This window comes from Pocillopora verrucosa, chromosome 9 (genome assembly GCF_036669915.1).
Source record: "Pocillopora verrucosa isolate sample1 chromosome 9, ASM3666991v2, whole genome shotgun sequence".
NCBI lineage: Eukaryota > Metazoa > Cnidaria > Anthozoa > Scleractinia > Pocilloporidae > Pocillopora > Pocillopora verrucosa.
Window position 1 is genome coordinate 21,746,931 of NC_089320.1, and position 27,215 is coordinate 21,774,145.

A 27,215-nucleotide genomic window follows, 5' to 3' on the forward strand; every position below is an offset into this window, starting at 1 on the left:
ACCGTTCAAGCGGCTAAAAATGCTAAAGAGGTTAATTCCCATAAATTTTTAATGACTGAAAAAGACGGAAGAGTGTCTTTTACAGTCGGTACAACACAGCGACGAATAAGCTTGTCGGCTACTTATGGAATGATCTCTCGTCTGAGGAGTATATTGATATCGAGAAGTTTGTTTACAACTCTATTCAAGTGATTTGTTTTCGTTGAGGATTGTGTGGTTGGCCGAAAACATCGCCAATAGTGCATTGTTTGATCGCTTTGTTTGAAGCGGTTTATTTGAAAGTTACACGCCATTGAATTCTATCTTCATAGGGAAACTGTTAATTCTTCTCTTTTAAACTGTACCAAAGGTAGAATTGAGGGGAGATTTCGCTTATTCCGACGGTAAGTAGTTTCATTTGCAAGATTTTAAGCGATCAATGATAGCAGGATATCGCCTTTCGTATCATTTAGATTTTTGCGGCATGGCCATGCTGTGCTAAGCGTCTCTTTAGTATGGAGCTATTTTTTTTCCAGAACATTCTCCGGATAATTTTGGCGTTTATATATTGGCTCGTCTTTTCTTATTTTGTCTGTCCCTCTTCACTCTATCGAAACTGTTTCAGTCTTTCTTGTCCAAACGATCTGTCATGGCCGCAAATGTTGATGTTTGTGGTTACCATGCCGAAAAAAGCACTTAGAAGTCGACAAGTCGCGATCTTTTCTGTGATTTACAACATTCTTCCTAAACGTGAAGTCTATAAATAAGGCAAGAAATATTTTCTCAGAAAATATATTTCTAGCTTTAAAATCCGCTTTGAAGGGAAAACAGCTCAGCAAATCGAATGGTGGCCTGAAAGCTTCCTTTTTTTCAGCTGTCAAAAATTGAATAGCCAGTCTTGCTTCCTGTGGTTTAAACTTCTCCCGATAAAAAACCATCAACCATGAAATTTTTAGACTTCGTCTCCAACAATTCGCTGGAAATGTAATCACTTAAATTCTACTTCGACTTCGTTGTTTTACAAAATGTAATGAATAGCCTACTAACTTTCAACAGTTCAAAAGCGCCTACGTGTACAAGCTGTTTTCATTTCCGCATTCAGCCGGACATAATTAAATTTCTTTCACTCTTATAATCCCGTGGTTGTAAGCCATGTGTGGTTATGTCTGTACACAGATTATCTTTCGATTATTCTTGAAAGTGAGTTTTCAATTTATGTTTGTTGTGCTTAGAACTGTATTTGTCCAATCGAATTGGAGAATAATGAAGCTTGCTGTCAAACACAAAAGTTCATTATCTATTAGAGCCAGTTGTGACGGCTAATTTATTCATAAAGTGAAGATTTAATCACTATTCACCATTAAAAGCTAACAGTGGGTAAAAAGTTATCCTGCTGTGTTTCTTGGTTTTATATAAATCCAAACAATCTAAAAATAAAAAAATAAAAATGTGGGAGGTATTTAAAGGGAACTTGATCAAGGCAGTCAAAATATTTTAACATGTAAATGAGTTAAAAAGTGAACAGAAAATGTGAGTTTTAAAGACTTTATACCTTCCTCTGTCCTGCTTGTCTTAATAGGAAGCTCCCTGTATCAGTTGGGTAGCTTTACTCACTGGTGGTAATAGCGAAGAGCGACGATTTAACCTGAGTTGAATTAAACTAGGTGAAACAATTGAAGGTGTAGGGGTCAGTTTGACTGAACCATTTTATTGAAAATAACTTTACTTGGTTTGTACTCTTTAGATCTTATGTCTACCTCACGGTACAGCCCTACAGAGAGTAGTTACTGGTCATCACCTAGATTGAAAATACCTATTAAGGCTGTTAATCTTGACTTGAATCACAATGTCGCAGTTTCACAAGCAACAGCACCCAGCAAGTCTCTGAGTGAACCATCTTCTCCCCAGCTCTGGCACAAAGGTACTCAACACTTCCTCTCATTTGTAGGATATGAAAGCGTTAAAACAGAGAGTAATGCATATTAATTGTAAAAACATTTTGTAGAACATTATTTTTAGTTTTTTAATATATATTTGAAATAGTGTGAGATATTTGTATGATAGCATTATATGAACATCATCGATTTGTATTAAAAACTTCCTGTCATATATATTAAACATTTGCTTCTCATATGGTGCATAAAATTAAATTTTGTGAGACACTACTTCGAGTTAAATTTGCAGAATGGCAGTATTATTAAATGCTTAGTATGATCTTGAATTTATGATAATAATCAAACAAAATGTTTCCCAATGAAATAGTTGTGGCTGACTTCAACTATCACTTATGAAAATGATATTCAAAGTATGATAATTGTTTTGAATTTTTTTGGTTTTGTTTCCAGTTTCCAACACAGATCATGTCGAAGTTCAAAGACTTCCAGAGAAAAACCAAGCAGCTCATAGTGGTTCGTTAAAAACAAGACATAAACATATGACAAGAAAATACAGTGATAGTACTGAGCTAGCAGAGCTATTGGCTGAACACCAAGGGCGGCAATTAAGGAGTATGCAGAGTATTAACACTGGAATACAGCAGCCTTGGGGATCAAGCTCAAGACTTAATGAACTTCACATACAAACAAATGCCTGTGACAATGGATTTACTGGCTACACAGGACAAATGCCATTAAATAATGGAACAGTGATCCAAGCAAGTCATACTATGCCCACAGGTGAAGTTTTGCAGTAAGACTAAATCTTTGTACTTTAACAGAGGCTATATAAGATTGTTAAAACCACCAGCACCCATTTTTCTATTTTAGAAAGGCAGCGTTAACTAATGCTGTTGTCAATTAGTATTGGAACTAACAAAGCAGAAACAACCAAATTAAATAAAAATAACCAAGAATCTAGTCTCTAGAACCTTCTGAACATTTTGCTTTGTGAACACATTTTGAATAACCTGTTATGCATCTCCATTGCTGATAAGTTTATATGTTACAGAAAAGTGTCATAACTATTTTAGTTTCTGTTTTTATAGGGATGTCAGTCCCATCAACCAGGTCTACAATTTCATCTGGATACTCTGCACCCCATGGTCACATCACAAATGCTTTAACCTCACATCGACATAGCCCCCTTAATCTGATTGGAGAGGGTTACACAAGCTCATCAAGCTCACCTTCTAGATCCATTAGCCCATCCAGTGAGGACAGTGACAAGTGGAGCTCATACCTGAGAGCAAAAGATGAGCTTATTGGACAAAAAGATCAGATAATAGATAGGTAGAGTACTTCTTTAGATTCTGTTTCACAAATTGTAGTAAGTTTGTTGTACACACATCATGGTGGACAACATGAAGAAAAGAAACGTATGTCTTTCAGCAGATGGAAAAGATAATAAAAATTTCCACTAGAAAGTTTGAATTACAGAAATATAGTGACTGCTTGATTAAAAAATGTATCAGTTTTGAAAAGTTCCTGAAAGAGGTAGAAGAGCATCTGATTTCAGACTGGACTGAAATGTGACCTGTCTGTGGTCCAGTATAATGTGCATGAAAATCTACAAAGCACAGTAATTGGGTGAGGTTATCTACAATATACTTTCTTCAGAAGTGTACACCAAGTTTTTTTTTTGAGACTTGATCTCAGCATAGTAGGCAAAACCCATTGCAATGCTGGCCATGATTACTAAAATTATTACTGTGCAAGTATATGGGGCCACCTTATGCTCTAAAATGCATGGTGAAAAATAAAGGAATAAATAGTTAACTTCATGTAAATCAATAGCTCTGAGACAAGTCATTCATGCATTTGAATTTTGTCTTCGCTGTATAATATCATGATTAGCCGTAGGACATTTGGTTGATATTTCAATAGATTTTAAAGTAGGATTTTAATTAAATAGGTCTATCTTTTAATAGAAGAAGGTGTTGAATTGTATTTTCTGATAAATTTCAGAATTCTGCCATACAAGTTTAATCAATTTTGATTCTTTTTTAATGTTTTAGACAAAAGCAGAGTATATTTCAACTTCAACAGCAGCTAATGCTTCAAACAAATTCAGCCATTCATCAAGCTGTGCCAACTCATTACCATGTTAGCCGAACTCAGAGCACAGGAGACAGCAGTTCATTGTCTTTAAAGCTACAAGAAAGTCAGTATGAGAATGCTCAACTAAGAGCACTTTTGTCAGAGAAGGACTCATCTCTTGACAAAGTTCAGAAAAAACTTGGGTGAGATTTACAGATGTGTTGTGTCCTTTTTGAACGTTTCTAGTACATATGTAATTAGCAATAGTATGCACTTACCCATTGCCAAAAACTTTTACTGACTGATTTACTAACAAGTGACTGATTGCAGGGTTGAAAAACTGCTGACTGCCTGGATAACTTGGAACTTACATGAAATATAACTTACCCTTTACTATTTAAAAATTAGGAAACTGTAAAAGCTTGAGGTGTTGATGTTTATCTCCTACATCAACAATCCACACAGCTTAAGAATGTTACATGTACATAAACAGCGGTTTGTTTTGTTGATTCAATAATGTTACATGACCAGCGCTTTGTTTTGTTGAAGAACTGCTGACCAATTCATATTGTGTCTGACTTGCAGAGAAACAGAATATTTGATGAAAAATATGGAGGCCAGCGTGAAGGATTCAGCTGCTTCAAATAGACAGGAACTCGAACTACAGAAACAAAAGGTAAATAAGTTGAAAAATTTCCGTAACAATCAGCCGTAGACGTGATTATAAAACGTTTGGGAAAGATATCAAGTTTCAGCCAAAGTTTCTGTAACTTTGAAGTTTGAGCAAAGACCATGTACAAATAGTTTCGGGTTTACTTGAAAAGCGTTCTTTACCTCCATGAATAGGCGATTAAACAAGAAAAAGCTCAGGCAGAGCTGACAAGTAAACTGGAACAGTTAGAAGAAGAAAAGTTAAAGCTCAAGTAAGTTATTTCTTACACATCGTGTTTAATAACTCCAGCGTTCTTACCTGTATGTGACAATTGTCTTTGTGTGGAGAGTTTTTCGCAATCGGTTTCCCTGCTCAAGGCTCATTCAAAACAGTTGTAACGGTTGTACTTGTGATATTCTCCTGTCCAATACCCCTATCCCTGGCGTTTGGATTAGGGTGTGCAGTTAAATGATTTTCTGAAGTACATAGATACTCTTTCCGATTAAAATGGTGAACGAAGTGTAGAGAAGAAGGGATCAAACAACCACGGAAGTTCCTACGAACTCTTTAACAAACTTCTTTCCAACTTTAAGTATCTGTGTAGGTGCTTTCTTTACCCCTCACCACTGTTGCCCTTTCAAAGAAGTAAGAAGCAATTTTTGACAGTCAAGATTGTGCCTCTTAATTATTTAACAATCGACAAGTTTTCGTAGTTACTCCGATATGAAAGAGCGATTAAACCCGGGATTTCCTGCCTACCCCCTACAACTTACCACTTGGATTCTCTGCATACACACCAATGTTTGTGCTTATTCTTGTGATCCTCTGCTGACCTCCCAGATCTCATGCTCATCTTCAGAATTTCCTCCATAATTTGTGACGATTCTAGGGATCCCCTTCACTCCAACCAAAATTCCTGCTTATTACTTTAATTCCCCGCTTACCATTCAGATCTCGTACTTATCCTGTGGATTTTCAAGTTACACCCTTGTCCATTTGAACTACTCCCTTTTTTGGTTCATTTCATTATTTAAGTATCAATATTGACTCTAAAAGTCTTCTAATAGAAAACACTGAAACTATTACGGCTCACATGGGATCCAATCGCTCTGACGAAGGGCTAACGCTCGAAACGTCAGCTTTTTTACCCTTTTACGGTGGCTAATTTACGTTTTCAACTCAGTTGTTAACACTAAATTACCTGCTATACTCTCCCACCGACGCAGCACCACAGTTTCTTTAGAAACTTACCCCTTTATTCAAGCTAGCTGACAGATGTGTTACTTTTCTGTTCCTTTTGTGTGTGTGTGTGTTCTTGATAGGAGAGAAAAGCAGAGTTTGGAGCGGTATCTAAAGGAAGTGCCTACTGTCGAAGAATATCAGAAGTTAAATAAAACTATATCCATAGTAAACCATTGGAAACGTGCATGTAGATTTTAGTGCCTACGTAGCAATATACTTCGAGTTTAGATTACCGGTAACTATTGCACGACTGAACAGTTATTGTAAAACTTTTATTAACAGTGATAATGAATTCCTTTGTAATCCAGTGGTTAAGGTGTTGAACTCCAAAGCAAGTGGTTTGGGGGGGAGGTAGCCTCAGTCGTAGTCATGACAAGGGGTTCTTCAGCTGGTCGTTCAATCGAATTCAGAACTGAAATGCGTATTAGCGAAGGCTTTGGGAAGCCTGAAAACGATGGGAAAGTGGGTGATGACATTCCATCTACGACCCCTCCCCTAGCCTTGAGTAAGTATTATGAAGTCGTAGGAACTACACTGTGATAGTTCGACTTTAATATCTTCAAGAGTTTTTGTTTCCCTTAACATTTCTTACCTTAAAGATGTTCGTGATGAGCGTGAAAAATTGAGAGAAACTATATCCGCTAAAGACAAGAAACTGGCCCGCATGAATAAAGCTTTTGGAAATAAGGTAAAGTTTTTTTTCCTTATTTTGATGTTTCTCTTTAAGTTCGGTTCTTAACAGAGATCCAGTGACTATACTAGGGAGTTTTCTATAGTTATTTGAGTGTGGACAGACATAATCATGTTACCCCTTTATGTACTTCGCCCGAAACGTAGGTCTTTGCATATCTTGCTGCTTGTTTGTCCAATTGCCTGCCTGTAGTGATATTACCCCTCTCTGTATTCTTTCTCCACTGGTGTATTTTTGTTGCGTTGCGATGTAGCAATCCGCTTATTGCAGGCCTCTCTTCGTGATTGGTCCACCCTCCCGCGCCACCTCTCAACCAATCAGACGCAAAGCAAAAACAAATTGCGACTTAGCTCTCCGCATTTTCCTGCTCTTCAGGCACCGCCTCGTTTAACTCTCATTTCTCATCCTTGTGCTATTTACCTTTCTCTGATTGGCTGTCGTGAGTAGTGTGCTTTTAGTTTCATAACATTTTCTAAATTTTCTTACGGTCGGACTTGTCTTCCTTTTTTCCTCAGGATGATGAGGCAAAGAAGTTAACAGTGGAAAATACTACTTTGAAAGAGAACGTGCAAAGGTACATACCGAGCCAGTTTATTTTCTGTGCCTATTAGGCCAGTTTTTGGTGAGTCGCTGGCTCAAGACGTGGGCACGACACAAGTTTTAAGGGTAGCTGCTCAAATTTTGAGTTCGTGAGCAAGGTCTTTTATCAAGCTGGTAGCCTATCCGAGGCCCTATTGTAAACGGGCCCACAGAAGAGGCTTCAGCCGCTGTGCAGATTAAGGCTCATACGACTCAACCATGTTTGTTTTCAGACTTCAGGTGTCTCTTGATAAAATCAGCAACGATGGTCCCGTGTCACTCATAAGCTTTGAAGATCTCAAGATGGAGAATGAAAGGTTACAGGTGGAACTTGACCGAACGAAAAAGGTAAACTGCCAACCTTCACCAATACCTTTTTTAATTTTTTTTTTGACATTTTTTAATCCAATGTCAATTCCGCGGGACTGGGAGCGAGTCTGGTCCTGCCTCGCGAGAAGATTAGGATCAAGTTGCTGTGTTATCAAGTTTGCTGGTGAAGCTCAGAGTTTTAGAAGAAATAATTGCTTAGAAAGAATTCATGTGGTGAAACTTTTGTTTATGGTGTGGTTGTGGGTGCGTGTGTTTGTGTTTGTGTGATTTTTAACAAACCAGGTTGTCACAGCCATTCAGAAATCTGTTTCCTACCAGACTAATAATAGGGTTCAATACTATTGAATGAAATGAGTCCACTCGCTCCTTTCTCTTTATCTGTGGCTGGCCGTATCTTCCTTGTTTCAACTTTTTTTGTTTGTTTTAAGGGCTTCAATCTTTTTCCGTAGATATAATAAATGATTTGTCCTTCTGCCTGCTGTACAGTTCTTTGTGAATTAAAGATATTGGTTTTTTAATCTAAGGTTTTACCTCAAAATGATAAGTTTGTTAATTCTTGAAACCTCGTTGCCGGATAATATATTGATATTGTTAGGTGAATTAAGTGTCTATTCTTGTTCATCACGTCTGGGATTGAAAGGGTTGAGAAAATGAAGTATACGTCAGTCATGGTAAACGTTTCTTTTCCCATTGATTTGCTTCTCGTTTTATCGAAATAATCATTGCGACATTTTTTCTTTTCTAAGGCGTTAGAAAACAAGCACAAGAAAATGAAAACTCTTCATTGTCAAACACAGAAGGAGCAAAAAAGCTTGGAGGAGCGATTAACGCAAGAGGAGGTATGGAAAGAGATAAGATCGCAAGTACAGCTGAACTGAACCCACTCTGGGGTGTGTAATTTGAAAAACTTAGCTTCATCATCTTGGTTTGATTCAGTTTCTTAGAAGAGTAGTTTGGTTTGAACAGAACGAAAAAACCTGATACACTTGTTAGCCATTAGAGGGTTGTGGAGTGGATAGCGGAGAGTATTGCTGATAATGAACGCAACAAAATCCTTGCCCTTGTCTTGGCAGGAAATGGTCCATGCCTTGCGGGATGAACTTGTTGCGAAAGAAAATTCACTCGAAGAGGTCAGGAAAGCAGTTAAGGAGGTGAGTACAAATATAGTTTCCACATTGAATGCTTTTGAAGTCTGGTTTGAAATTCGCACCGGCTCTCGCTTCCTTTACAGCCGTGGCACACTTCACCCTTTCACTCCTAAGATCTCTTTAGTAATTCTCCCAACTGTCAGCCATACAACTCTCATGATTTTGGTTCAAAGAATTTGTTATTGGATCATCTAATAATCCCCTATAGTTGATATTTTTCTTTATTCTCATCACTTGTCTCCTTAAAGTGGACTGATGTTGTTGGGAGAAATTCTTTCTTGGTCACTCGTGGGAGTTAAAAGGTTAAACGTAGATGCACAATTGCACTGATATCAGTGTGCTTTTTTTTTCGGTTTGGTTTATCATGAACTTTACTAAGCCAGAATAAGGCAGCCACTGCCTGGGGTTCAATTCAGTTGAGTTCACGCGTTCGTTGATGTAAGGGAACTGAAACAGAATGGTAGCATGTAAGATTTGGATTTCTCTTTGAGACCTCACGAGGATCGCTTTATCCGATATGAAATGAGACTGGTTGGTAGGGGATGGCAAGAAGGCCACAAAGGGGATGGTTTTTACGCAAAAATCAGTAATTCCTGCCTTTGATGGTATCCTTTTGACATTCCACTGTATTTCACCTCTGTTTTAAAATATCTCATTTCCAGATTGCTTCTCACAATCAGGATTTGTTGGAAGAGAACTTAAACCTTCAATGCCGTTGTGAGCAGGTAAAAAAATTTCTATGATACATTGTTTTGTTGCCTTCAAAGTTGAGGTTTCATTGTTCCGTTTAGTACTCTCGGCTCGACTGAGTCTTTACTCTGAGTGAGGTCTTGATCAAATTTACAGCATTAGTTCAATGGTCGCCACAACAAGTTTTTATTTTTCATTATATCATTATTGAGAGTGAACTCAATGGTTATAATCAGGAAGTGCTGTGCTGAATAAAGGACTAGTCGTTATTTACCCCTGGGGGAGGGGGGGTGAGGATTTTCAGGGATCACCTGGTTTTCAGTGGGGAGATCAGGCGTCGCCAACATAGTATGGAGAGGGTATTGAATATTGACTGCCATCAATATTACAGAGCCTTATGAGGGGTCAGGTGAATTTTATCGCGACTACCAAAATCCTCCAATTCCCCCCCCCCCCCCCCCCACTAGCAGTATATTATAAGTCTCCTATCTTAAGCCCTGAACAAGACGATAGCAACGCATCACGTGATTGACTTGATATTTTCAATTTTGTTATAGTTTGTTCTGAATTTGTTTTTTTCTTTTACAGTTACAAATATTGAATTCGAAAGAAAAATTAGAATCTCAGAGAAAGCTTTGGAAAGAGGTATGATATTACGATGTGAAGGTTATTACGTTGTCACGTAAAACATGCAAGGTCACGCTCTCTATAAAGATTGTTGCTGAAGTAGGAGAAACATGGGGAAATGAAAAATTGGGAAATTTTATTGAAATTTTTCAGAATTATGTAGTTGCAGCTGTTAAGGCACGCTAACCTTTATCTTACTCATGCTTCGAAGGTGGCGTTTTAATTGATTTTTTTATATAGAGATGGTTATGGTAACTTCCTTTAATGCAAAACTTTTATCTCCACTTCATTACTGTAGCTTTCTGAATGTACAGCGGAACTCACGGCTGTGGTGCAAGTTTGTCGGGAAAGAAGAGAAGGAAAAGATCCTGACATGTCTGTTTTGCTTGGGCTCAGATGTGAGTTGGCATTTCATCGTTCTTTTTATTCAGTTTGTTTTTTAGTTCGTTTTGAGCATTAGCACTTCCTCTGGAGAACGGAATTCGCTCTGACGAAGAGCTAACGCGCGACATGTCAGCTTTGAAACTCTATGCGGTGGCCAATTTACGTTATCAACACAGTTGATAAAACCAAATTACCTAGCAGACGATTTTCAGTCGACCGAGAGAGACCGGCTAGAAATTTTGAGCCAAGTCACTAGCGGAAAGTATCGTGGCCAGTGGACCAGTGTGCAAAGAGAAGCGATAGTGAGGGACTGGGTCTTTGTGCATTTTGAAAATTAATTCCTAAATTATTCAAGTTTGTCGCCTACTATCCTCTTCGTCAATTCGTTTCTTTCTTCGCCGTAAACAAGCAAGTACTGGTTTCCTAAAACTCACGGTATTGCTTGGCACAGCTTGGGTAATTTTGCGTGAGATGCCTGAAATTCGTAAGAGCAACTGTTGAGTTTGGTGCGTGGGAATGCAGAAACGTTTAAAACCTATCACACTCATGCTCCTTTACTTTCTTTTATTGCTTTCCAGCAACTTCTATGGATGAAGACGACAGCGAAAGCAAAGACACGTCCGATGACGTCGATGCCGTAAAATCGAAAGTAAACCAAGTTCAACGACTACGGTCAGATGTGGAAGACTTACGGAGGTTTATCTCCGATCAATATGCTGAGGACATTGGAAATAACTGCAGGATGCAATGATGAAAAGAAGTGTTTGGAATTTGTTTCCACTTGCGGAGGGTCAAGCTAAGCGCTCATCGCGCAAATTTAGCTGTGGCTTAAAACGATTGGACCATGCAACCTGACAAGGAGTGGTGATTATGAGTGGTCCGTGCAATCTGGCAGGAGAGGGGTGGCTTAAGACGAGTGGTCCGTGCAACCTGGCGGGAGAGGGGTGACTAATACGAGTGGTTTGTCTAAGACATACAAAGCCAGAGCAACGGCTTCGCCAACAACTGTAATTGCAATCCACTTTGTGGAAGGTTCTCCTTCGTTTTTCTTCCATTCGAGTTCGTGTGATAGTTCTTCTGTTTCGTTATATTCTTGGACCAAGACATTACAACCATTAGTTTATATTTTCTTAAAAGAAGAGTTGAGTAGTGCAGACAAAGAAAAGTAATGTAGTCAAAGCCAACACATATGCTGTAAAGAAATGGATAGTATGAAAGAGAATTATTAATGTTACTTTCGAATATATTTAAATAAGCACTCTAATTGCCTGCCTGCGAGAGGCGGATGTGTTCTTTATTCTATGTGTGAGGGTGATTTGGCCAGTGCGTGTCACGCGTGATTTGGCCGGTGCGTGACAAGAGGTTGCAAGAAAAACGAGATCACAATTCGCGCAGTTCAGTCCAATTTACTATTTGTCATAAGTCAAAGATTGATTGATTGTTTTTTGTGTTTTTGTGCAAATGAAAACTCAAGTAATAAGGAAATCGCCATCTCCGAAAGGAGACTAAAATGTGATAAATAAAGTCAACAAGGTGAAAACTGTATAGCGTGTCTCCTCAGTGGCAGCGTGGAAAGAGTCGGGTAACGGTACCACGTTATCTGTTTAAATTTTTCGCCAAACGGGAAATTGCACTTCACTGCAGTTATGCTGGTGAAACACTGGTAAGGAATGAGTAGGCCAAATAAACTAACGAAGGAACAAACGATTAAAATGAGTGAGCAAGTGAATTAATAGATGGTGGATTGTGTGGAGTATATGAAGGAAAGAAAAAAGACAGAAACGGACCAATGAGTGAAAAATTTTCGTGGTAGGGCTTGCGAAGCAGTCTTATTTCCTTTAAGTCGAAAAGGGGTCAACACCGTGCGCAGTGAACATATTAGTTGCATCTTCACGCGTGATATCAATGTCGTCCTGGTAACCGGGTCTGTCAACACGGTCATTTTTTTCAGAGGGTTTTAAATCATCTACCAACGTTACTTGGATAGAAATCCGGTTTTTTTTTTAAGGGGAAAGCGCTTCATGATAAGAGAATTCGTTATATTTTGTTCTCGGAAGTTGAAGTAGCTGTAGTGAGAGCTGAGTTCACGGCAGGTGATCTCTGCATTCAGCATTCGGTGCTCTTAAAATTGTCAAAAATTAAAATATGTAATCAGCCTTTCTCTCTACGACTTAAAGCATCCTCTACATAGGAAAAAAAATGTAAGCTGCCGTACAAGTAATGCTTTAGGAAGAAAACCTACCTTCGAGGTAAGTCTTATCGTTTGATTTTCCATCACTCGACCTTCTAATTTATAAAGAGATCTTAAACCAGTCCTCAACATCCAGAAAGACTCCATCCGACCATTATTGCTTCCAAACTGTCATTTCTGTCTTATCAAATTTCACGATTACTTGACTAAATTGTGATAAATAAAGTCAACAAGGTGAAAACTGTATAACGTGTCTCCTCAGTGGCAGCGTGGAAAGAGTCGGGTAACGGTATCACGTTATCAGTTTAAATTTTTCGCCAAACGGGAAATTGCACTTCACTGCAGTTATGTTGGTGAAACACTAGTAAGGAATGAGTTGGCTTATCTTAGTCCTCAACATCCAGAAAGACTCCATCCGACCATTATTGCTTCCAAACTGTCATTTCTGTCTTATCAAAATTTCATGACTGTCATCTCAGGCGCTTAGCTTTGGACCTATTTTTATAACGCCTTAATAACCAATGCTTGCGCGACAATTATATCCTGAAAATGTCGACACATCTTTCTAGCTGCTTACTTTTGCGTAGGAAACCTAACTACCTGATAAATAATTCATATTAGGTTTATAAAACTAATTGGGGCGCACCCCATTTCGGAGGAACGAGAACAACCGCATTGAGAGCATCTCGAATAACGATGAAGTTCTTTGCGCTTCTATCCGCGGGTTCAATGATCTACTTCCTCGTCCATATTTTAGATTGTTATGTTTGTGCAGAGACTGGCCAGTTCGGTCTCCATCGCCAACCGAGGAGCATGTCAAGACAAGCGCAGTTCGTGGAGCATTCTAATCATTTCCTGGATGTCCCCAAAATTGAAGGAATTGCTCTTCCATCTGATACAGACTGCCTCTTAAGATGTATGAGGAATGATCATTGTTTCTCCCTTAACGTTGCTGCGTTTTCCCTACCGAACGGAAGTACATCGTGTGACTTACTTTCTACCGACAAGTACAATGCATCTGACAAGTTCAAAGAGGATCGCACATCGCATCACTTCAGCATCATGGTGAGTAACGCTCCTGCGATAAATGTTCCACTTCTTATTCTGCTTCCTCGTTCTTCCTCTTTCTTCCTCGATTCTTTTCTTTTTCCTCTTCTTTTTCCTCCTTTTCTTCTTCTTCTGCCTGTTTATACACCGATTTTCTTCTTCTTCTCGTTCTTCCTGTTTACACACTGCTTCCATGCAGTTGAGATGTTTTATTCCCGCTCTAAGTTTGACAGAGCTGGTCTGTGGTAATACGCCGTTTTTTTCCGGGGTGTTCGTTCAACTGTTAAACAAGCATATATGGACGGCTCGGGTCGGTATGAAAAGTTGAATATTCATATTGTTTTTATTTTGTCCAAATTTGTGGTGATGATCTGAAATGGCACCTGACGATACATGGTCGTAATAAGTCGCCGACAAAAAATTCACCCTCTTAACACGTTTTGCTTTTCTCTCGGCGATAAAAACTTGGCAACCTCCCGGTTTTCTTTTTGCGTTTGTGTTGTGTCTGTTCGGTGCTTTTATCATGTTCAATAGTTCTTAAAGACAACAGAGGGAAAAAAACAGACGAAACCAGGGAGTTTTTTGTTAGCAAAAATAACACTAGCTGGTGATAGGGTAGTTTAGTGTTAACAACTGAGTTGAAAACGTAAATTGGCCAACGAAAATATTTTACCACCGTAAAGAGAAGGTGAAATTATAAGCTCATTCATCGTGACAAAGAAAAGACATTAGCCTAGTGGCATCTCGTCTCGCTCGACAGTATTAAATTTATTTCTTGCGTTATTATACAGTGTATCCGGTTTGCGCCAAGCCAAGCTAAGTAAGAGTTCAGTTTCCTTTCTTCGAGTTCATAAGCTCACAACCATTACTTTGGTGTTAAAGAGGAGATGAGATGAAAAGAAGGACTCCGAAACAATCTGAATTTTCGAACCGGTGAAATATATCCACCTGAAGGAAAGTTCGTCACCTGAAAAACATCTGCGTTAGTGATTATCATAACGTACGTCATCTGTTTGGAGTCTGAGGACAAATTTTTTTAGTTCTTGCTTATTTAACAACCACAAAAAATGTTTTTCTTCGTAATAAACTGGAAGCTCAGCCCGCACAAAATAGACTTTTCGGGATTACACAAGGAGAGAGGTTTGGAGAAATTTCAAAATTACAGACCAATTGTTTTATTTCGTGTCAGGGGCCCAATGGGCTCCTGTCTATGTTCGTTGGTCAGTATGAACGACATTAGCTCGTATTTTATCTCTGTCGAATGCAAAGGCGGCAGATGAAAACCTTCCTGGTTTGTTGATAAGCTAAAGCCGGGGAAGGAGGTATGAAATGTTCACCAAGATTTAAGGTACTGATTGGTAAATGTGTACGCTGGTGTGAACCTGCGGTTACAAATCAAGGAAACAACACTCATCTCTCGAAGCGAAATGAGAGGTTTTTGAAGATAAACCATGAATCAGGCATATTTTGTTGCAAGGGTGCTTACATCGGGTGGTCGAAGTAAGGGGGGGGGGGAGGGTGAGAAATAACCTGGAAATTGTAATAGTAATTATTATATGTACCATACGGTTCCGCGCGCGCCTTTATTGAAAGAAACATCATTCCCCGTATGAAGGCAGCTCAGACAATTTTGCGAAATTAAACGAACGACTAATAATCCATTTCGCAAAAAAGTATCCCTCCCTAAATTACTATTTTGCGAAATATATTTTAAGAAATAAGAGGAGGCCAAAATCTTTGGTGGAATACTACTTAGTAATGTTTAAATGGTTTTTTGTGACATGAAAGAGGTCACGTTGTCACCGGAGGGTGAAAATAGTCGATTTCGCTAAACAGTAACTCTAAAATAGTAAAATAGAATAAGTATGACAAGCCATAATGGACAAAAGTGGTCGAGATTTTTTTTTTCGAGTCGAGAATTTTTTTCTCGAGTCGAAAATCTTTTTTTCCGAGTCGAAAATTTTTTTCATGGAGTCGCAAGGCAACCATAAAGGACCAAAGTTAGCCTACGAGTAGCCGTGCCCTACCCCGATGGCCTCCGTTTCACCTTGGCGGAAATAGGGTGCGGCTACACGTAGGCTAGACCAAAGTGGTCGAGACTTTTTTTCGAGTCGAGAATTTTATAATCATGAGATCATCATCAAAGAGCAAAAAAAAAAATTCACGATAACAAGTGACAAAACGAAAACAAAGGGAAAAATTTGCCCCAATAACAACAATGTATAAAAAAGCTACGTAACCAACAGATCTGCAGATCGCCATATTGTTTGATCATTTTGGCGGCAAATGACGGCATGGCATGCTGGGTATTCTCGACTTATGAAAAAAAATCTCGACTCAAGGAAAAAAATTCTCCACTCGGCAAAAATATTCTCGACTCGAGGTAAAAATTCTTGTCTCGGAAAAAAAGATTCTCGACTCGAGAAAAAAATATCTCGACCACTTTTGTCCATTATGGCTTGCCATAAATAAGCCCATAAAGGCGGTACGGAATGACGTGAGCAGAGAAAAGCTTCGCGTACGGTCCCGTGAGATGTAAGCTAAAAAAGGAAGACAAGGAAAGAGCGGCGTTCACACGATAAAGTGCTTATTGACCCAGTCAGGTCGGGCTGGATGGGAAAATATTTGGCCTTCCTACCAGGCCTGGGTTGTTCAAAGCTGAGTTTAGTTAACCCAGGGTCAGTCTGAAAGTTGATTTCGGGTCTGAAAGCTTTCAAAGGAAATACAGTTCAAATCTTTTTGTTTGCAATTTGATCACTGGATGTTCTAACGAGAGTAGGGAAAATTGTCTCTGAAAGGTTTTTGAACAAAGCAATAAAGAAACCCGGATTAAAATTTACCCCTGAGTTAGCGCTAATCGGCCTTCGAACAACTGGGCCCAGGCCAATAAATTCATATAACTCGTAAACCGTTGCAACGAAAGCCAGAACGAAACCGGCGACTGAAAAGACAACAATTACCTTCTCTTTCGACAAAGATGTCTATAACACAGTGGTGTCTCAATTTGTCGGAATATTCGAACTTTTTCCAGAATCCTTGTGAAAACTTTCCTTGTCAGCACGGTGGAACATGCCACGCAAATTACGAGACATACGACTACAGCTGTGCTTGTGAGCAAAACTACACTGGGAACAACTGTGAAATACCGATTCGTAAGTAAATTTTGTAATGGTGTTTTCTACACGATATCTTACTGGACTTTTTAACTTATCAACAGACTATAAGATAAGCTGACTTCGCTCTAAAATTTGTTTAACGTTAGCGTCTTACAGTTGCTGTTTGGCTCTAAGCCCTTGGTTTTGCATCTTGTAGAAAGGCAGAGAATTTTGTTACTTTCCTCTTATTTCTCTGGAGAAGAGTCAAAAAAAAAAAAACTACACTTATTCTGGGTCTTTTGTTTACCGTATTATTTACAAATTTCGTCAGGTCGAGACTGTTTTTATCTTCTGAACGCTGGCCACAATCGGAGTGGAGTGTACTCTGTTGATCCTGATGGTAGAGGACACTTCAGTGCTTACTGTGACATGCACACTGACGAAGGAGGCTGGACCGTGTTTCAGAGAAGACAGGATGGCTCGGTAGACTTCTATCGGAATTGGAGCGACTACAAAGTTGGCTTTGGTCAGCTGACTGGTGAATTCTGGTTAGGAAACGACAAGATCCACAGGCTGACGGCTGCTCTACAAAGGTCCCTAAGGGTGGACCTGGAGGACTGGAACGGAGTTAAAAAGTATGCCAAATATGGAAAGTTTGACATCGGTGATGAGCAGCTACACTATCGACTTGATGGGGGTTCATATTCAGGGACTGCTGGGGATTCGTTAGCATATCATTATAACATGTCGTTCAGCACAAAAGATAGTGATAATGATAACTATTCTCAAAACTGTGCTGTAACGTATGGTGGAGCATGGTGGTATAAAAACTGCCATCGGTCCAATCTGAATGGAAGATACTTGGGAAACAAGAATGATTCAAGTGGAATCCCGTGGTTTCACTTCAGAGGTTCACTTTCCCTTAAATTCGCAGAAATGAAGTTGAGGCCAACATTGTAGAAACAACATTAGCTGCATGTGTGATTCTGTCAGCAACCTATGTCACTGTTTTGAATTGTCAATAATTGGCAATTGTATAAAACGGTATTAATGACTTAAAATTTTTCATCTCTTAACTTTAAGATAGACGTTGTCAGTTTAGTTATATAACTTAAAAGACAACATTCAGTTCAAAAGTAAGCCCATTTTACTTCAATGGCCAACGTTTGAACAATAAAGTAACATGGAAACTGCAAGCAGTCTTTTTCTCTCTCCACATGGGATAAGGACTAAGATCAAGTAATTATCAGAATGACGATAGATTGGGATGAGGCAGGACAGATGCAGCATGAAAGGATAAAGGTAGAGTTTGTACTCGAGCTAAGTTTGTGCTCATTTAATATGAGCACAATTGAATAAATTGAAAAAAAAAAGTTTTCCAATGACTCAACCAGAGGTATGTTGTTGAGATGTTCTTAAAATTTTAGGTTGGCTTATTCTCAACTCTGTCATGGTAAAGAGTCCATCTAAACAAATTTTCCAAGTGACACTTCACATGTTAATTGTTTAAAAATAATACAGGTATAAGATCTAAATAAAGTTCCATAAGCAAAAGCCTGTGACTGTTCTTGTGAACTGGGATTTTCCATTTAGAAGGCAAAGAGTCAAGGAGGCTAGCAGGTGAGGAGGCAAAGAGACAAGGAGGCTAGCAGGTAAAGAGACAATCAAACTTAGAGAAGATAAACAAATGCAGTCTCTTCCACCAGATTTCTCTTCATTCTAATCCTGACCACTGGTGGTTGAAATTCCAGCACTCTCCATGTTTTCTTTGAACCCTATGACAAGATGGTCCAGGAATTACAATTCACGATTTTCTGTGCAGGGAGGGCACTTGTTCAGCCAAGAGAGTACCTCTCTAAACCTTATTTAGCCAAGTAAATTGCTGATGACATTTCTTTTAATGTGAGGCGACCACGTGACAGCATCATTTTGATGACAATCTAAGAAAAAAACAATCAATCAATCAAGCAATGTAATTGGTTGATGTAAATTATTGCACCCAACAGTGTAACTTGGAAATTTAGAAGGGTCTTTAATTTCATGCATTAAGGACAATCTGCAAAAATAAAGGCTGGTTCGTAGTTACAACATAATGAAAAACACCATAGCATAGTGAAATACCAGTCGTTGTCTTCATGCTGACCTTGTAATGTTGCTATAATTGTACACCTGCATGTTCGCATTAAAGAGGTAACAACCTCCATATGTTATGTGCTTTCCTAGCTTGTAAGAGAAATTAAGTCCATTGAAAGAGTGGTGTCATTATTGGTACTGGCCATCCTTAATTTAAACACCTCTCGGCATTTAAAGATTTTAAAGTAGAAAACAGGGAGAAATTTAAGGGTCTTTCATCTAGTAACTGAAACTTACCTCTTCCTTTTCGTGCTTGTTTTTCTTGAACTCTGATCTTGCCCAATCAGCAAGTTCTTTCTTGTGATCTTCATTTTCCACCTCACGTAACGTCTTAAAGATTTCACGATAGAGACTCAGAACTTGTTTTCTAAGAAAGAACTTCACAAGGAAAAAAACACACGATCATCAAATCTACCAATAATTTTTTGCATAGCAAAGCAAGTCGTCAAATGTTGCTGTCACCTGTTTTAAGGAAAGCGCATTCGAAGGTAACTTTCCAGTAGCCATTTTGAAATGCTGGCTAACCAAGCCTCCATGGGATGGCATAGGATCTGGGGCGAATCCTTCCTTGGAGACGAAAAAAATAACAAACATGGCGGACGAGAAGCGCAAAAGTTCTTCTCTAAAAAATTTGCTCGAAACTGTTTACGAAGTACACAGAAAAGATATTAAAACATATACAAGTGGTCACCTGAACTCTAGTAAGCTCTTGAAACCTCAACACCAACGCCACGCCAAATGGGAGAGTTCAGATAAACCTCCAGTAAGGTGAGTTAAGCTGAGAAGGAAATTTTACGATAAAAAATAGTGCGAAAGAACATTTCACTGATTGACACTCACGAAATAACTCTTTGTTGAAAGTTCCGTGTAAATTTGGCTTTCATTTTTTTCATTACATATGGATCCTCAACTTGCCCTGAACTGTCATGTTTTTGCAGAAAATTTGAAGTACAAGAATTCATTAAGATCTACGTAGTAACCCTCCACACTGTCATACATTTTTTCGATTCTTAGCTCTTGGAATTTGATGATAAAACATAACATTTCCTCTAGTTGATGTTTCTCTGACTTCCTTCTCATCAATTTTAGCTTTCTCCTTAAAAAAATGTTATTGTTGAAGTGATATCGTGAGAATTAAGAGTTCCTCTCTTTAATTTGTCACACTTGGAAGTGAAAGGGTTAAATTTAAGGAGGCAGGAGGCCGTGGGCAAAAAATCTGAAATAGCTATTTGTCCGAAGATTTAGGCCAGAATGGTAGGAGTTATATAAATTTATGTTAAGTTTTAGTGATTGATCCTAATTTCTCATTAATGTTAAACTTTATTATTTTGAATTGCAGACTTAAGTCTCCCAGCAAGCTTGTTGATCTTCCAGTGAGAAGAGGTGAATTAAGTTCTACGGAACTCAGACACAAGACAATGGCAGATCGCCTGGTCGAGTTTAGCCTGGGGCCAATCAGAAATATTGCACTTAACAGTGAGTATTACCAGCAATCTTGTAGATATTAATTTTATTTTGCAGTAAAGTGAAAATCCAGGAAGTTATTCTGCACTTGTAGACTGGTTTAAGGGCTGGGTCATAGCGATTAAGACATTTAACCCCTTTACTCCCAAGATCTGATTGTTAATTCTCCCCTCTAGCTGCTACTCATTTCCTTGTAAATTAGTTATGAGAATTTGGTACTAGATCAAAGTAACAACTTCTAGCTGATAAATTTGGGTATTCTCATTACCTGTTTGCAGGATAATGTATGGATATTAAATGAAGAGGTTGCATGTTAATCACTTCTGTGAGTTATTGGGTTAATGGTTTCTATTAATTCCGTTTGTATTTGTGTGTTATAATACTTCTGGACTTGAAATTAAATATACTCCTCTTTACCAAATGGGCTCTGAATTAATTTCACATATAACAAGAAATGCTTTTTTTCCTCAGATTTTAAATAGTATTTTGTACAAAATGGTAGATAACAAGAAGAACAAGTGTACCACCCCAACTATGACATTATTTTCAACATTAGAATTAACTTTTTAAGTACGATTGGTTTACTGTATTTATTTTGATGTTTTATTTTTTATTGCTCAACAGAATCAGAATCAGGACTAGATTTAGCAGAAGATTTTGATGAAACAGTTAGGAGAAAAGAGGGAAAATCAGACAAACCTACCAAAGACAAAACATATGTAGAGGAATTGCATCTGCCTGAGATAATGATCCCTGTAATGAAAAAGAAAGGTAGGAATAACAGATGATTTTTATGAGAACACTATCTGAACAATGCTTAAGGATCATTTACAATTATCCTTTTTTCAATTCAGAACACCCTAAAATGTCCACCCTTAGGTTTGATTTGGTTGACTAGGTTACAGTTTATATCTTACTTGGAAATTGTCCAATCCCCAACTCCCCAAACTTTATTGTCTAAATTTGGGAGAAATGTTAAAACCTTTGTCTTCTATCAGTGAAAGATGAAAGGAAGTTGAATTTTGTGCTAAGTCTTCAGTGGATATAGGGACCTGCTACATGTAATTGACCCCGTGAATTCTGAACTGAAAGGCTTGGGTTTTAAGCCCTGCCTTAGAGTAGTGAAGCATGGTCATGGTACTTCTGGCAAGAATTCCAGTCTCTCTCCAGGCTCTACCACTCATTTAAAGGTGTAAATGGGTGACAGAAAACTGTCAAGGGAACCTAATAAAATGTTTGGGGGAAGGTAATCTTTGATAAACTAGTTTCCTAACCTGGAGGAGAAGCATCCTCCCTAAGTTGCCTTTTTCTTCAGAAACTTTAAACAATTACAAACAGTATTAACAGTTGAATGGATGTCAGTCTCATACTCGATTTAGTTATCTTGCAGACTAAGCCTCAGAGATAAGAGTTAATAATGAATGTCCACTCTTTTGATATCTTAACCTTTAGAAAGCTCTGGAGAAAAATCAAAACCAGATGACCAGCACCACACATTTGTGAAGACTTATTTGAGCTATCCTACCAAGGCAGACCAGTTTGAAAGCTTTAAGAAATTTGGTGACCAGGTCATGAACCTAGGAGATGCTCACGATCGAGGTGTACTCACAGGAGAAAGGAGTGTTCGAAATTTGGAGCATAGGCTGGCAAAGGTATTTATTCAGATTTGTTTGCCTATGCTTGGAGTTATTTATAGGTTGGAACAAATAAGGCTGAATAGTGAGGTAACAACTTACTTTTATCCCGTTATTGTACTCACAAAATCAACCATTGTGAATCTGTTCTACTTTTTGGGGGGATAAAACTGTCATAGAGACAAAAGTTTCAGAAAACCATTTTGTGCATCACACACTTTGGCAAATTGTTAAACACTCAACATCATGGGGCAGTCACTTGTCTTCATGTGTTTCCCAGACTTTCCCAGGTTTCTTCATTATTTGCTGTACTGATGTTGACAAAGATCTTTCCCTATGCAATATTTGGGTTTGTTGTCATCCACACAGCTGTACACTATTAATAACTTAGTAAGCCCTTGAAGGGTTAATAGAACCTGCTGCAGGTAGTTGCCAGCTTTATCCAATGGTAACAAACTGGTTAATAATCAGTCTGAGTAATGAAATCACCTTGTGAAACTAAAAACAGTGCACAAAATATGATTTGACAGCTGTATTTTCTTTGCCTATTAAGCAACTTGCTTCTTTGGAAACCTCAAGTCAGAAAGGACCAAACTTTCATATGATTTGACAGCTGTATTTTCTTTGCCTATTAAGCAACTTGCTTCTTTGGAAACCTCAAGTCAGAAAGGACCAAACTTTCATAGACTGCAGATTTATGATAGATGTTTGGCTGAGATTATTGCAGAATCCAGGACATTTGGTCCTCTTCTACAAAGAATCAAAGTGAGTTTACTTAGAGTTTTGGAGTATGACTAGTAACTAATCTGAATTTGGTATATTATGAGCTTCACAAAGTAGCTGCAAAGCTCTTGATGTAGCATCTATATCTTGAAGCAATTGATTTAAGCAAAAAATTGTAACCCTTTAACTTCCAGAAGTGATAAACATGTAACTTCATCTTTTAATATCCATGCATTATTCAGCAAAAACATAATCTTGATCTAACGTCAACTTCTCATAACTAATTTATGAGGAAATGGACAGCAGCTAGAGTGGAGAATTAACAATCAGATCTTAAGAGTTAAAGGGGTTTGCCAGCAAGTGCCTCAAGTGGAGCTTTGGTGTCTAGGATTTTTTTGTGTGGAGCAGCACTTGCATGACAGGATACCATCCATGACACTGGCTGGAAAATTGCCATAACTGACAAGCTAGCCTTGGGTAGCCATTCCATCCTTTTCATTCAATGAGGCAGAGAAAAAGACTTGACCTGTCTTGTTTGAATTCTAAATGACCTTTGAGCTATCCATCAGAGAACCTTAAAACTTAAAGAATGAAAGCTTGTTGGGTGCATGTCACAACAAGGTGGCATCAATACTGGTGTCACACTCTAGAGTGAGACCAATGACCATTTACACGGAGGAGTCAAATCCAGATTTCATGAGACTCAATGTTTGGTACTTTACTCAGGCAAAAAGAGATTAATGCTTGTTGTTGCTATTTTGATGGCTCAACATTGAACTGTTCAAGCAATCCAGTAAGATAACGCAAGAGTAGTTGAAACTGAGAACTGATCATTGAATTTGATAGGTATAATTAATTTTTTTACTTCACAGGATGAGTATGACAGTTACTTGACATATTTGTTAGACACACAAAAGCCGTCGCAACACAAAGTGCTTTATCATCACATTAACAGCTTCTCAGAAAATGCATCCACCTCAGACAAACTAAAAGCTGAAGAGAAAAGAGTTGAAACTCTGGAGAGAGAAGCAAGGCACCTCCTGGAAGAGAATGACAGGTTGTAAATCTCTCTACAATGACAACATTTTAGTCAGTTATTCTCAAAACTATTATCAACTGAGTTGATGATGGAAATTGGCCACTGTGAAGAGTTATAAAGCTGACATTTTGAGTGTTAGCCCTTCATCAGAGCAAATGACACAGGGTTCATGCTCAAAATGTCAGCTTTGAAACTCTTAACAGAGGCCAATTTACGTTATCAACTCAGTTGATAATACCAAATTACCTTGCTATACTCTCCCACTGATGCAGTACCTCAGTTTCTTTAGAAACTTACTTACTTTCTTCATTCTCAAAGCTAGATCTGTAAATTATCAATCATGTTTGTCTTTGAAGCTATTTCCTGATTTTAAAACTTTGGCTACTTTTAAGCTTTTATCTGAATTACAAACTACCTGCTTAATGTAAAATTATGCTTTAACTCATGCAATAATAAGTTTTTGAAGGCTGAAGTTATTGTAAAATCTATTCTACTTTTATTAAAAACTATGTACACTTTTTCAACAGTTTGGCCAAACTTTTGAGAGAAGAAGAGCAAAAAGCTGCTGAAGATTTGAAAGCTGTTACAGTTGGTTAGTTCTCAACAGTGTTAAAACTACTTTTTACAATTTAATTTTCTTTCTTCACTCTGCTTTGTTCGGAGAATGATAGTTGATTACAAAATTACTCTCAAGAAACAATAATATTAGATTTGGAGGCCTTATGCACTGCTTTAAGGCATTGTTAGAGAATTCAGGTAAAAATATTATTTAGCCCTTTAACTCCCAAGATCTGCTTGTTAATTCTCTCTTCTAGCTGCTTCACATTTCCTTATAATTAAGTTATGAAAATTTGGTGTTGGATCAAGGTAACAACTTCTACCCAATTAGTTTGAATGTTCTCTTTAACTGTTTCTTTAAAAAATGTATGGATATTATAGGGAGAGGTTACATGTCAGTCACTTCTTGGAGTTAAAGGGTTCATTAGTTTGGTTATTGCTTTGTTCCAAGTAAATGTCCATGGTACCTAAACATTAAGAAAAGATAAATCAGAATGGTTTGGAATCATTTTACACTAAAATTATTTATTATAGTAAGCTGCAATAGCATTAAAAGGGTCAATGATGAGATATGACATGTTTTTTGTTTCATTTTTGTGTTTATTTCCGTTTTCTGTTGCACCAGAACCTCAAGCCAAAGTGTCAGTCCATATTGAAGAAGTTCCCAAAGACCTTGAAGAACAAGTAGAAGATTTACATGCACAGGTTTGCTTTTTTTTTTTTAACAAAAAGCCTATTCCCAGGCCAGATGATTATAGATAATTATTAAATGATATAAAGATAACATGAAAATATAACAAGAAAGTTTGAGTTGACTTGAGAGTGGATGTTTTGCTAATACCTTTAGAGATGGTCACAATACTTTAGCATTATAACCCTTAAACTCCCATGAGTGACCAAGAAAGAATTTACCCCTTTCAATATCAAACTGAATACAATATCAAGCTGACAACTTATGACAATATTTAACAAATATCAATCAAGTGATTAGTAGTTGATCCAATACTAAATTCTCCAAACTAACATCATGCAATTGTGTAGCTAACAGTAAAGAGAAATACCAGTGAGTACTAAATTAATTGAGATCATGAAGTAAAATGGTAAACAATTTGACTGTTGTCTTTTTGTATTTACATCACAATTATATCAGATTTTGTCCCAGTTGGACTGTATTGACGACATCAAGAGACATCAGAAAGAGTATTGCATACCCATCACTGTCTGTCAACATCTGGAACAGTGCGTTAAGGAAACTGAGGTGAGATACCTTGACCATTTATTGAAAATTCTACTTGCAGATTTTTACACAATCAAATATTACCCTCAGATTTGTTTAAGCAGTAGAATTTCAAATTTTACATGGCTTTGTTTGTAGGTTGACATACAGAAATTACTCAAGCAGAATGAATTTCTGGAGCAAACAATCAAGGTATGAACAGTCAAGTAAAACTTGCATCTTTTTTTACTTTCAGAGTTGATAGTTAATCCTAATGGTTATCTTATAAATTTTAATGACCTTTGTTTACTAAATGAAAAATAGTATGGATGGTTTGTTGAAAATATCTGTATTCCTGTCATAAAAGCTTACAGAACATACCAAAAATTGGGGTGAGTTTTGTAAAGACTAAAATTATATATTGTTAGGATAACCACAAAAATTTTCAAAGGGAAGGTGATGGGCTTCAAACTATCAATCTCTATGTCTAGAAGGGCACAGGGGTGAAGATAATTGTTTTTCCTACGTTTCCCTGTCCATCTCCAAGTCATCCACTCCTAAAATGAAAGACAAGAATGGGTTGACCAGTCCTGTTTTTTCTCGTTTTTTATTTTCAGGAGCTTGAGGAAGAACTGCAGTCAATGCTAGATAGGTCAAAAGTTCAAGAAATAGATGCCAGGTATGTGCTTTTGTTTCTGTAATAATAAGAAAGAAATTAAGCATTTTCTTTAACCGTTCAATTCCCACGAGTGACCAAGACAGAATTTCTCCTTAAATTATCAATACAATATCAAGCAGAAAAGTAATAAGAATAAAGAAAATATCATTTAGAGGGTTAGCAATTGATCCAATACCAAATTCCCCACACTGACATCACAAGAATTGTATGGCAGATAGTAAGGAGAATTGCTGGAAAAAAAGGAGATCTTGGAAGTGAAGGGCTTAAGTAAATTTATGTGAAAAGCAGGACATTGGAATTTAAACATGGTTTACCTAGTGATTACAAATGATTCACCGTATTAGTTGTGTTTGGTGACTCCAGAAATAAATGCATAAATAATAAATAATAAATGCAGCAGCATTAAAATATGGTACCCAAAAATGAAAAATATTTTAAACCCCAAGGACATAATCAACTGGATGGATACATTTATGAAACTGTTGTCACATTGTGTTTTCTACTCATCTAGTCACAAAATAATATGGTGAAATGCTTTTTATTCTGTATCTCTTTTCATCAGAAAATTGTGGAGAAGAATCAACACAAGTGAAGTTGTTCGTCTCGGCAAAAAAGAAAGAAAAGATAGTTTGAAGTAGCAGAGGAAGAGAAGAAAATAATAAAATGGAGATACTTTTATGAAAGGAAACTCTAAAAATGTAAACCTTGTACACTAATATATTTATTGTTGTGAATATTAATAGTATTTTACAGTGTACATAAAAATGACTTACTGAACTCTAAATCACATGACCTGAGCTTAATAACTGTACAACTTGCAGAAACTTTTTAAAATAAAATAGGATAACAACTGGCTCCATTAACTATGTGTACTACTATTCCCTTAATTCTGTTGTGGGTATTGATGGTCACTACAATGTAAGGAAAGGGATGGAATTTGGTAGGTCTGAAAACTACTTCAAGTCAATCTTGCATAGCCTAATTGCAGACCATTCAGAGAAAATTTCTGTGTAGGACTGTTCTACATGCATGGGTTAAAATGAGGTAGTTCAGTTTTGCTAGAAATCAAACATCTTAACTTGAGAAAGAATTTTCCTCATGTAGTTCTTGACACATTGTGAAACAAATGGAGTGGACTTG

At 37.6% G+C, this 27,215-nt stretch overlaps 4 protein-coding genes across 4 annotated transcripts; 3 read left to right on the plus strand and 1 right to left on the minus strand.

Annotated features, from left to right (window-relative positions):
- Nucleotides 1–24: 24 nt before the first annotated feature.
- Nucleotides 25–12,000, plus strand: LOC131779882 (centrosomal protein of 85 kDa-like). Its single transcript, XM_059096479.2, has 17 exons — nt 25–383; nt 1,724–1,900; nt 2,325–2,654; nt 2,963–3,206; nt 3,932–4,156; nt 4,539–4,629; nt 4,800–4,876; nt 5,928–6,003; nt 6,440–6,535; nt 7,054–7,112; nt 7,351–7,465; nt 8,194–8,286; nt 8,521–8,598; nt 9,258–9,320; nt 9,874–9,930; nt 10,211–10,310; nt 10,875–12,000. The coding sequence occupies exons 2-17, from the start codon at nt 1,729–1,731 to the stop codon at nt 11,045–11,047; spliced, it is 2,049 nt and encodes a 682-aa protein (XP_058952462.2). The 5' UTR covers nt 25–383; nt 1,724–1,728; the 3' UTR covers nt 11,048–12,000.
- Nucleotides 12,001–13,147: 1,147 nt separating this feature from the next.
- LOC131779902 (fibrinogen-like protein A) lies at nt 13,148–17,601 on the plus strand. Its single transcript, XM_059096503.2, has 3 exons — nt 13,148–13,552; nt 16,566–16,686; nt 16,961–17,601. Exons 1-3 carry the CDS (start codon nt 13,184–13,186, stop codon nt 17,587–17,589), a joined length of 1,119 nt encoding a protein of 372 aa, XP_058952486.2. The 5' UTR covers nt 13,148–13,183; the 3' UTR covers nt 17,590–17,601.
- Nucleotides 17,602–17,950: 349 nt separating this feature from the next.
- On the minus strand, nt 17,951–19,270 carry LOC131779923 (LYR motif-containing protein 2-like). Its single transcript, XM_059096527.2, has 3 exons — nt 19,225–19,270; nt 19,000–19,140; nt 17,951–18,569 (listed from the first exon to the last, which is right to left on the minus strand). The coding sequence occupies exons 1-3, from the start codon at nt 19,267–19,269 to the stop codon at nt 18,492–18,494; spliced, it is 264 nt and encodes an 87-aa protein (XP_058952510.2). The 5' UTR covers nt 19,270; the 3' UTR covers nt 17,951–18,491.
- A 53-nt stretch (nt 19,271–19,323) lies between these two features.
- Nucleotides 19,324–26,776, plus strand: LOC131779900 (uncharacterized protein C6orf118-like). Its single transcript, XM_059096500.2, has 12 exons — nt 19,324–19,530; nt 20,102–20,238; nt 20,851–20,997; nt 21,679–21,878; nt 22,497–22,625; nt 23,456–23,640; nt 24,150–24,214; nt 24,806–24,885; nt 25,331–25,438; nt 25,556–25,609; nt 26,014–26,075; nt 26,638–26,776. The coding sequence occupies exons 1-12, from the start codon at nt 19,355–19,357 to the stop codon at nt 26,711–26,713; spliced, it is 1,419 nt and encodes a 472-aa protein (XP_058952483.2). The 5' UTR covers nt 19,324–19,354; the 3' UTR covers nt 26,714–26,776.
- Nucleotides 26,777–27,215: the final 439 nt, after the last annotated feature.

Bases quoted from the DNA above. Each gene is read 5' to 3' on its own strand.
- LOC131779882 (XM_059096479.2), top strand. From the start codon at position 1,729: ATGTCTACCTCACGGTACAGCCCTACAGAGAGTAGTTACTGGTCATCA. The intron at 6,004-6,439 runs ATATCCATAGTA...AACATTTCTTAC, and splicing joins ATCAGAAGTTAAATAAAACT to CTTAAAGATGTTCGTGATGA. The intron at 8,599-9,257 runs GTGAGTACAAAT...TCTCATTTCCAG, and splicing joins TCAGGAAAGCAGTTAAGGAG to ATTGCTTCTCACAATCAGGA.
- LOC131779902 (XM_059096503.2), top strand. From the start codon at position 13,184: ATGAAGTTCTTTGCGCTTCTATCCGCGGGTTCAATGATCTACTTCCTC. The intron at 13,553-16,565 runs GTGAGTAACGCT...AACTTTTTCCAG, and splicing joins CGCATCACTTCAGCATCATG to AATCCTTGTGAAAACTTTCC. The intron at 16,687-16,960 runs GTAAGTAAATTT...AAATTTCGTCAG, and splicing joins CAACTGTGAAATACCGATTC to GTCGAGACTGTTTTTATCTT.
- LOC131779923 (XM_059096527.2), bottom strand. From the start codon at position 19,269: ATGGCTACTGGAAAGTTACCTTCGAATGCGCTTTCCTTAAAACAG. The intron at 19,141-19,224 runs GTGACAGCAACA...TTCCTTGTGAAG, and splicing joins ATGCGCTTTCCTTAAAACAG to TTCTTTCTTAGAAAACAAGT. The intron at 18,570-18,999 runs GTAAGTTTCAGT...TTTTTTTCTTAG, and splicing joins ACAAGCACGAAAAGGAAGAG to ATTGTCATCAAAATGATGCT.
- LOC131779900 (XM_059096500.2), top strand. From the start codon at position 19,355: ATGGCGGACGAGAAGCGCAAAAGTTCTTCTCTAAAAAATTTGCTCGAA. The intron at 22,626-23,455 runs GTGAGTTTACTT...TTTACTTCACAG, and splicing joins CTCTTCTACAAAGAATCAAA to GATGAGTATGACAGTTACTT. The intron at 25,610-26,013 runs GTATGAACAGTC...TTTTATTTTCAG, and splicing joins TTCTGGAGCAAACAATCAAG to GAGCTTGAGGAAGAACTGCA.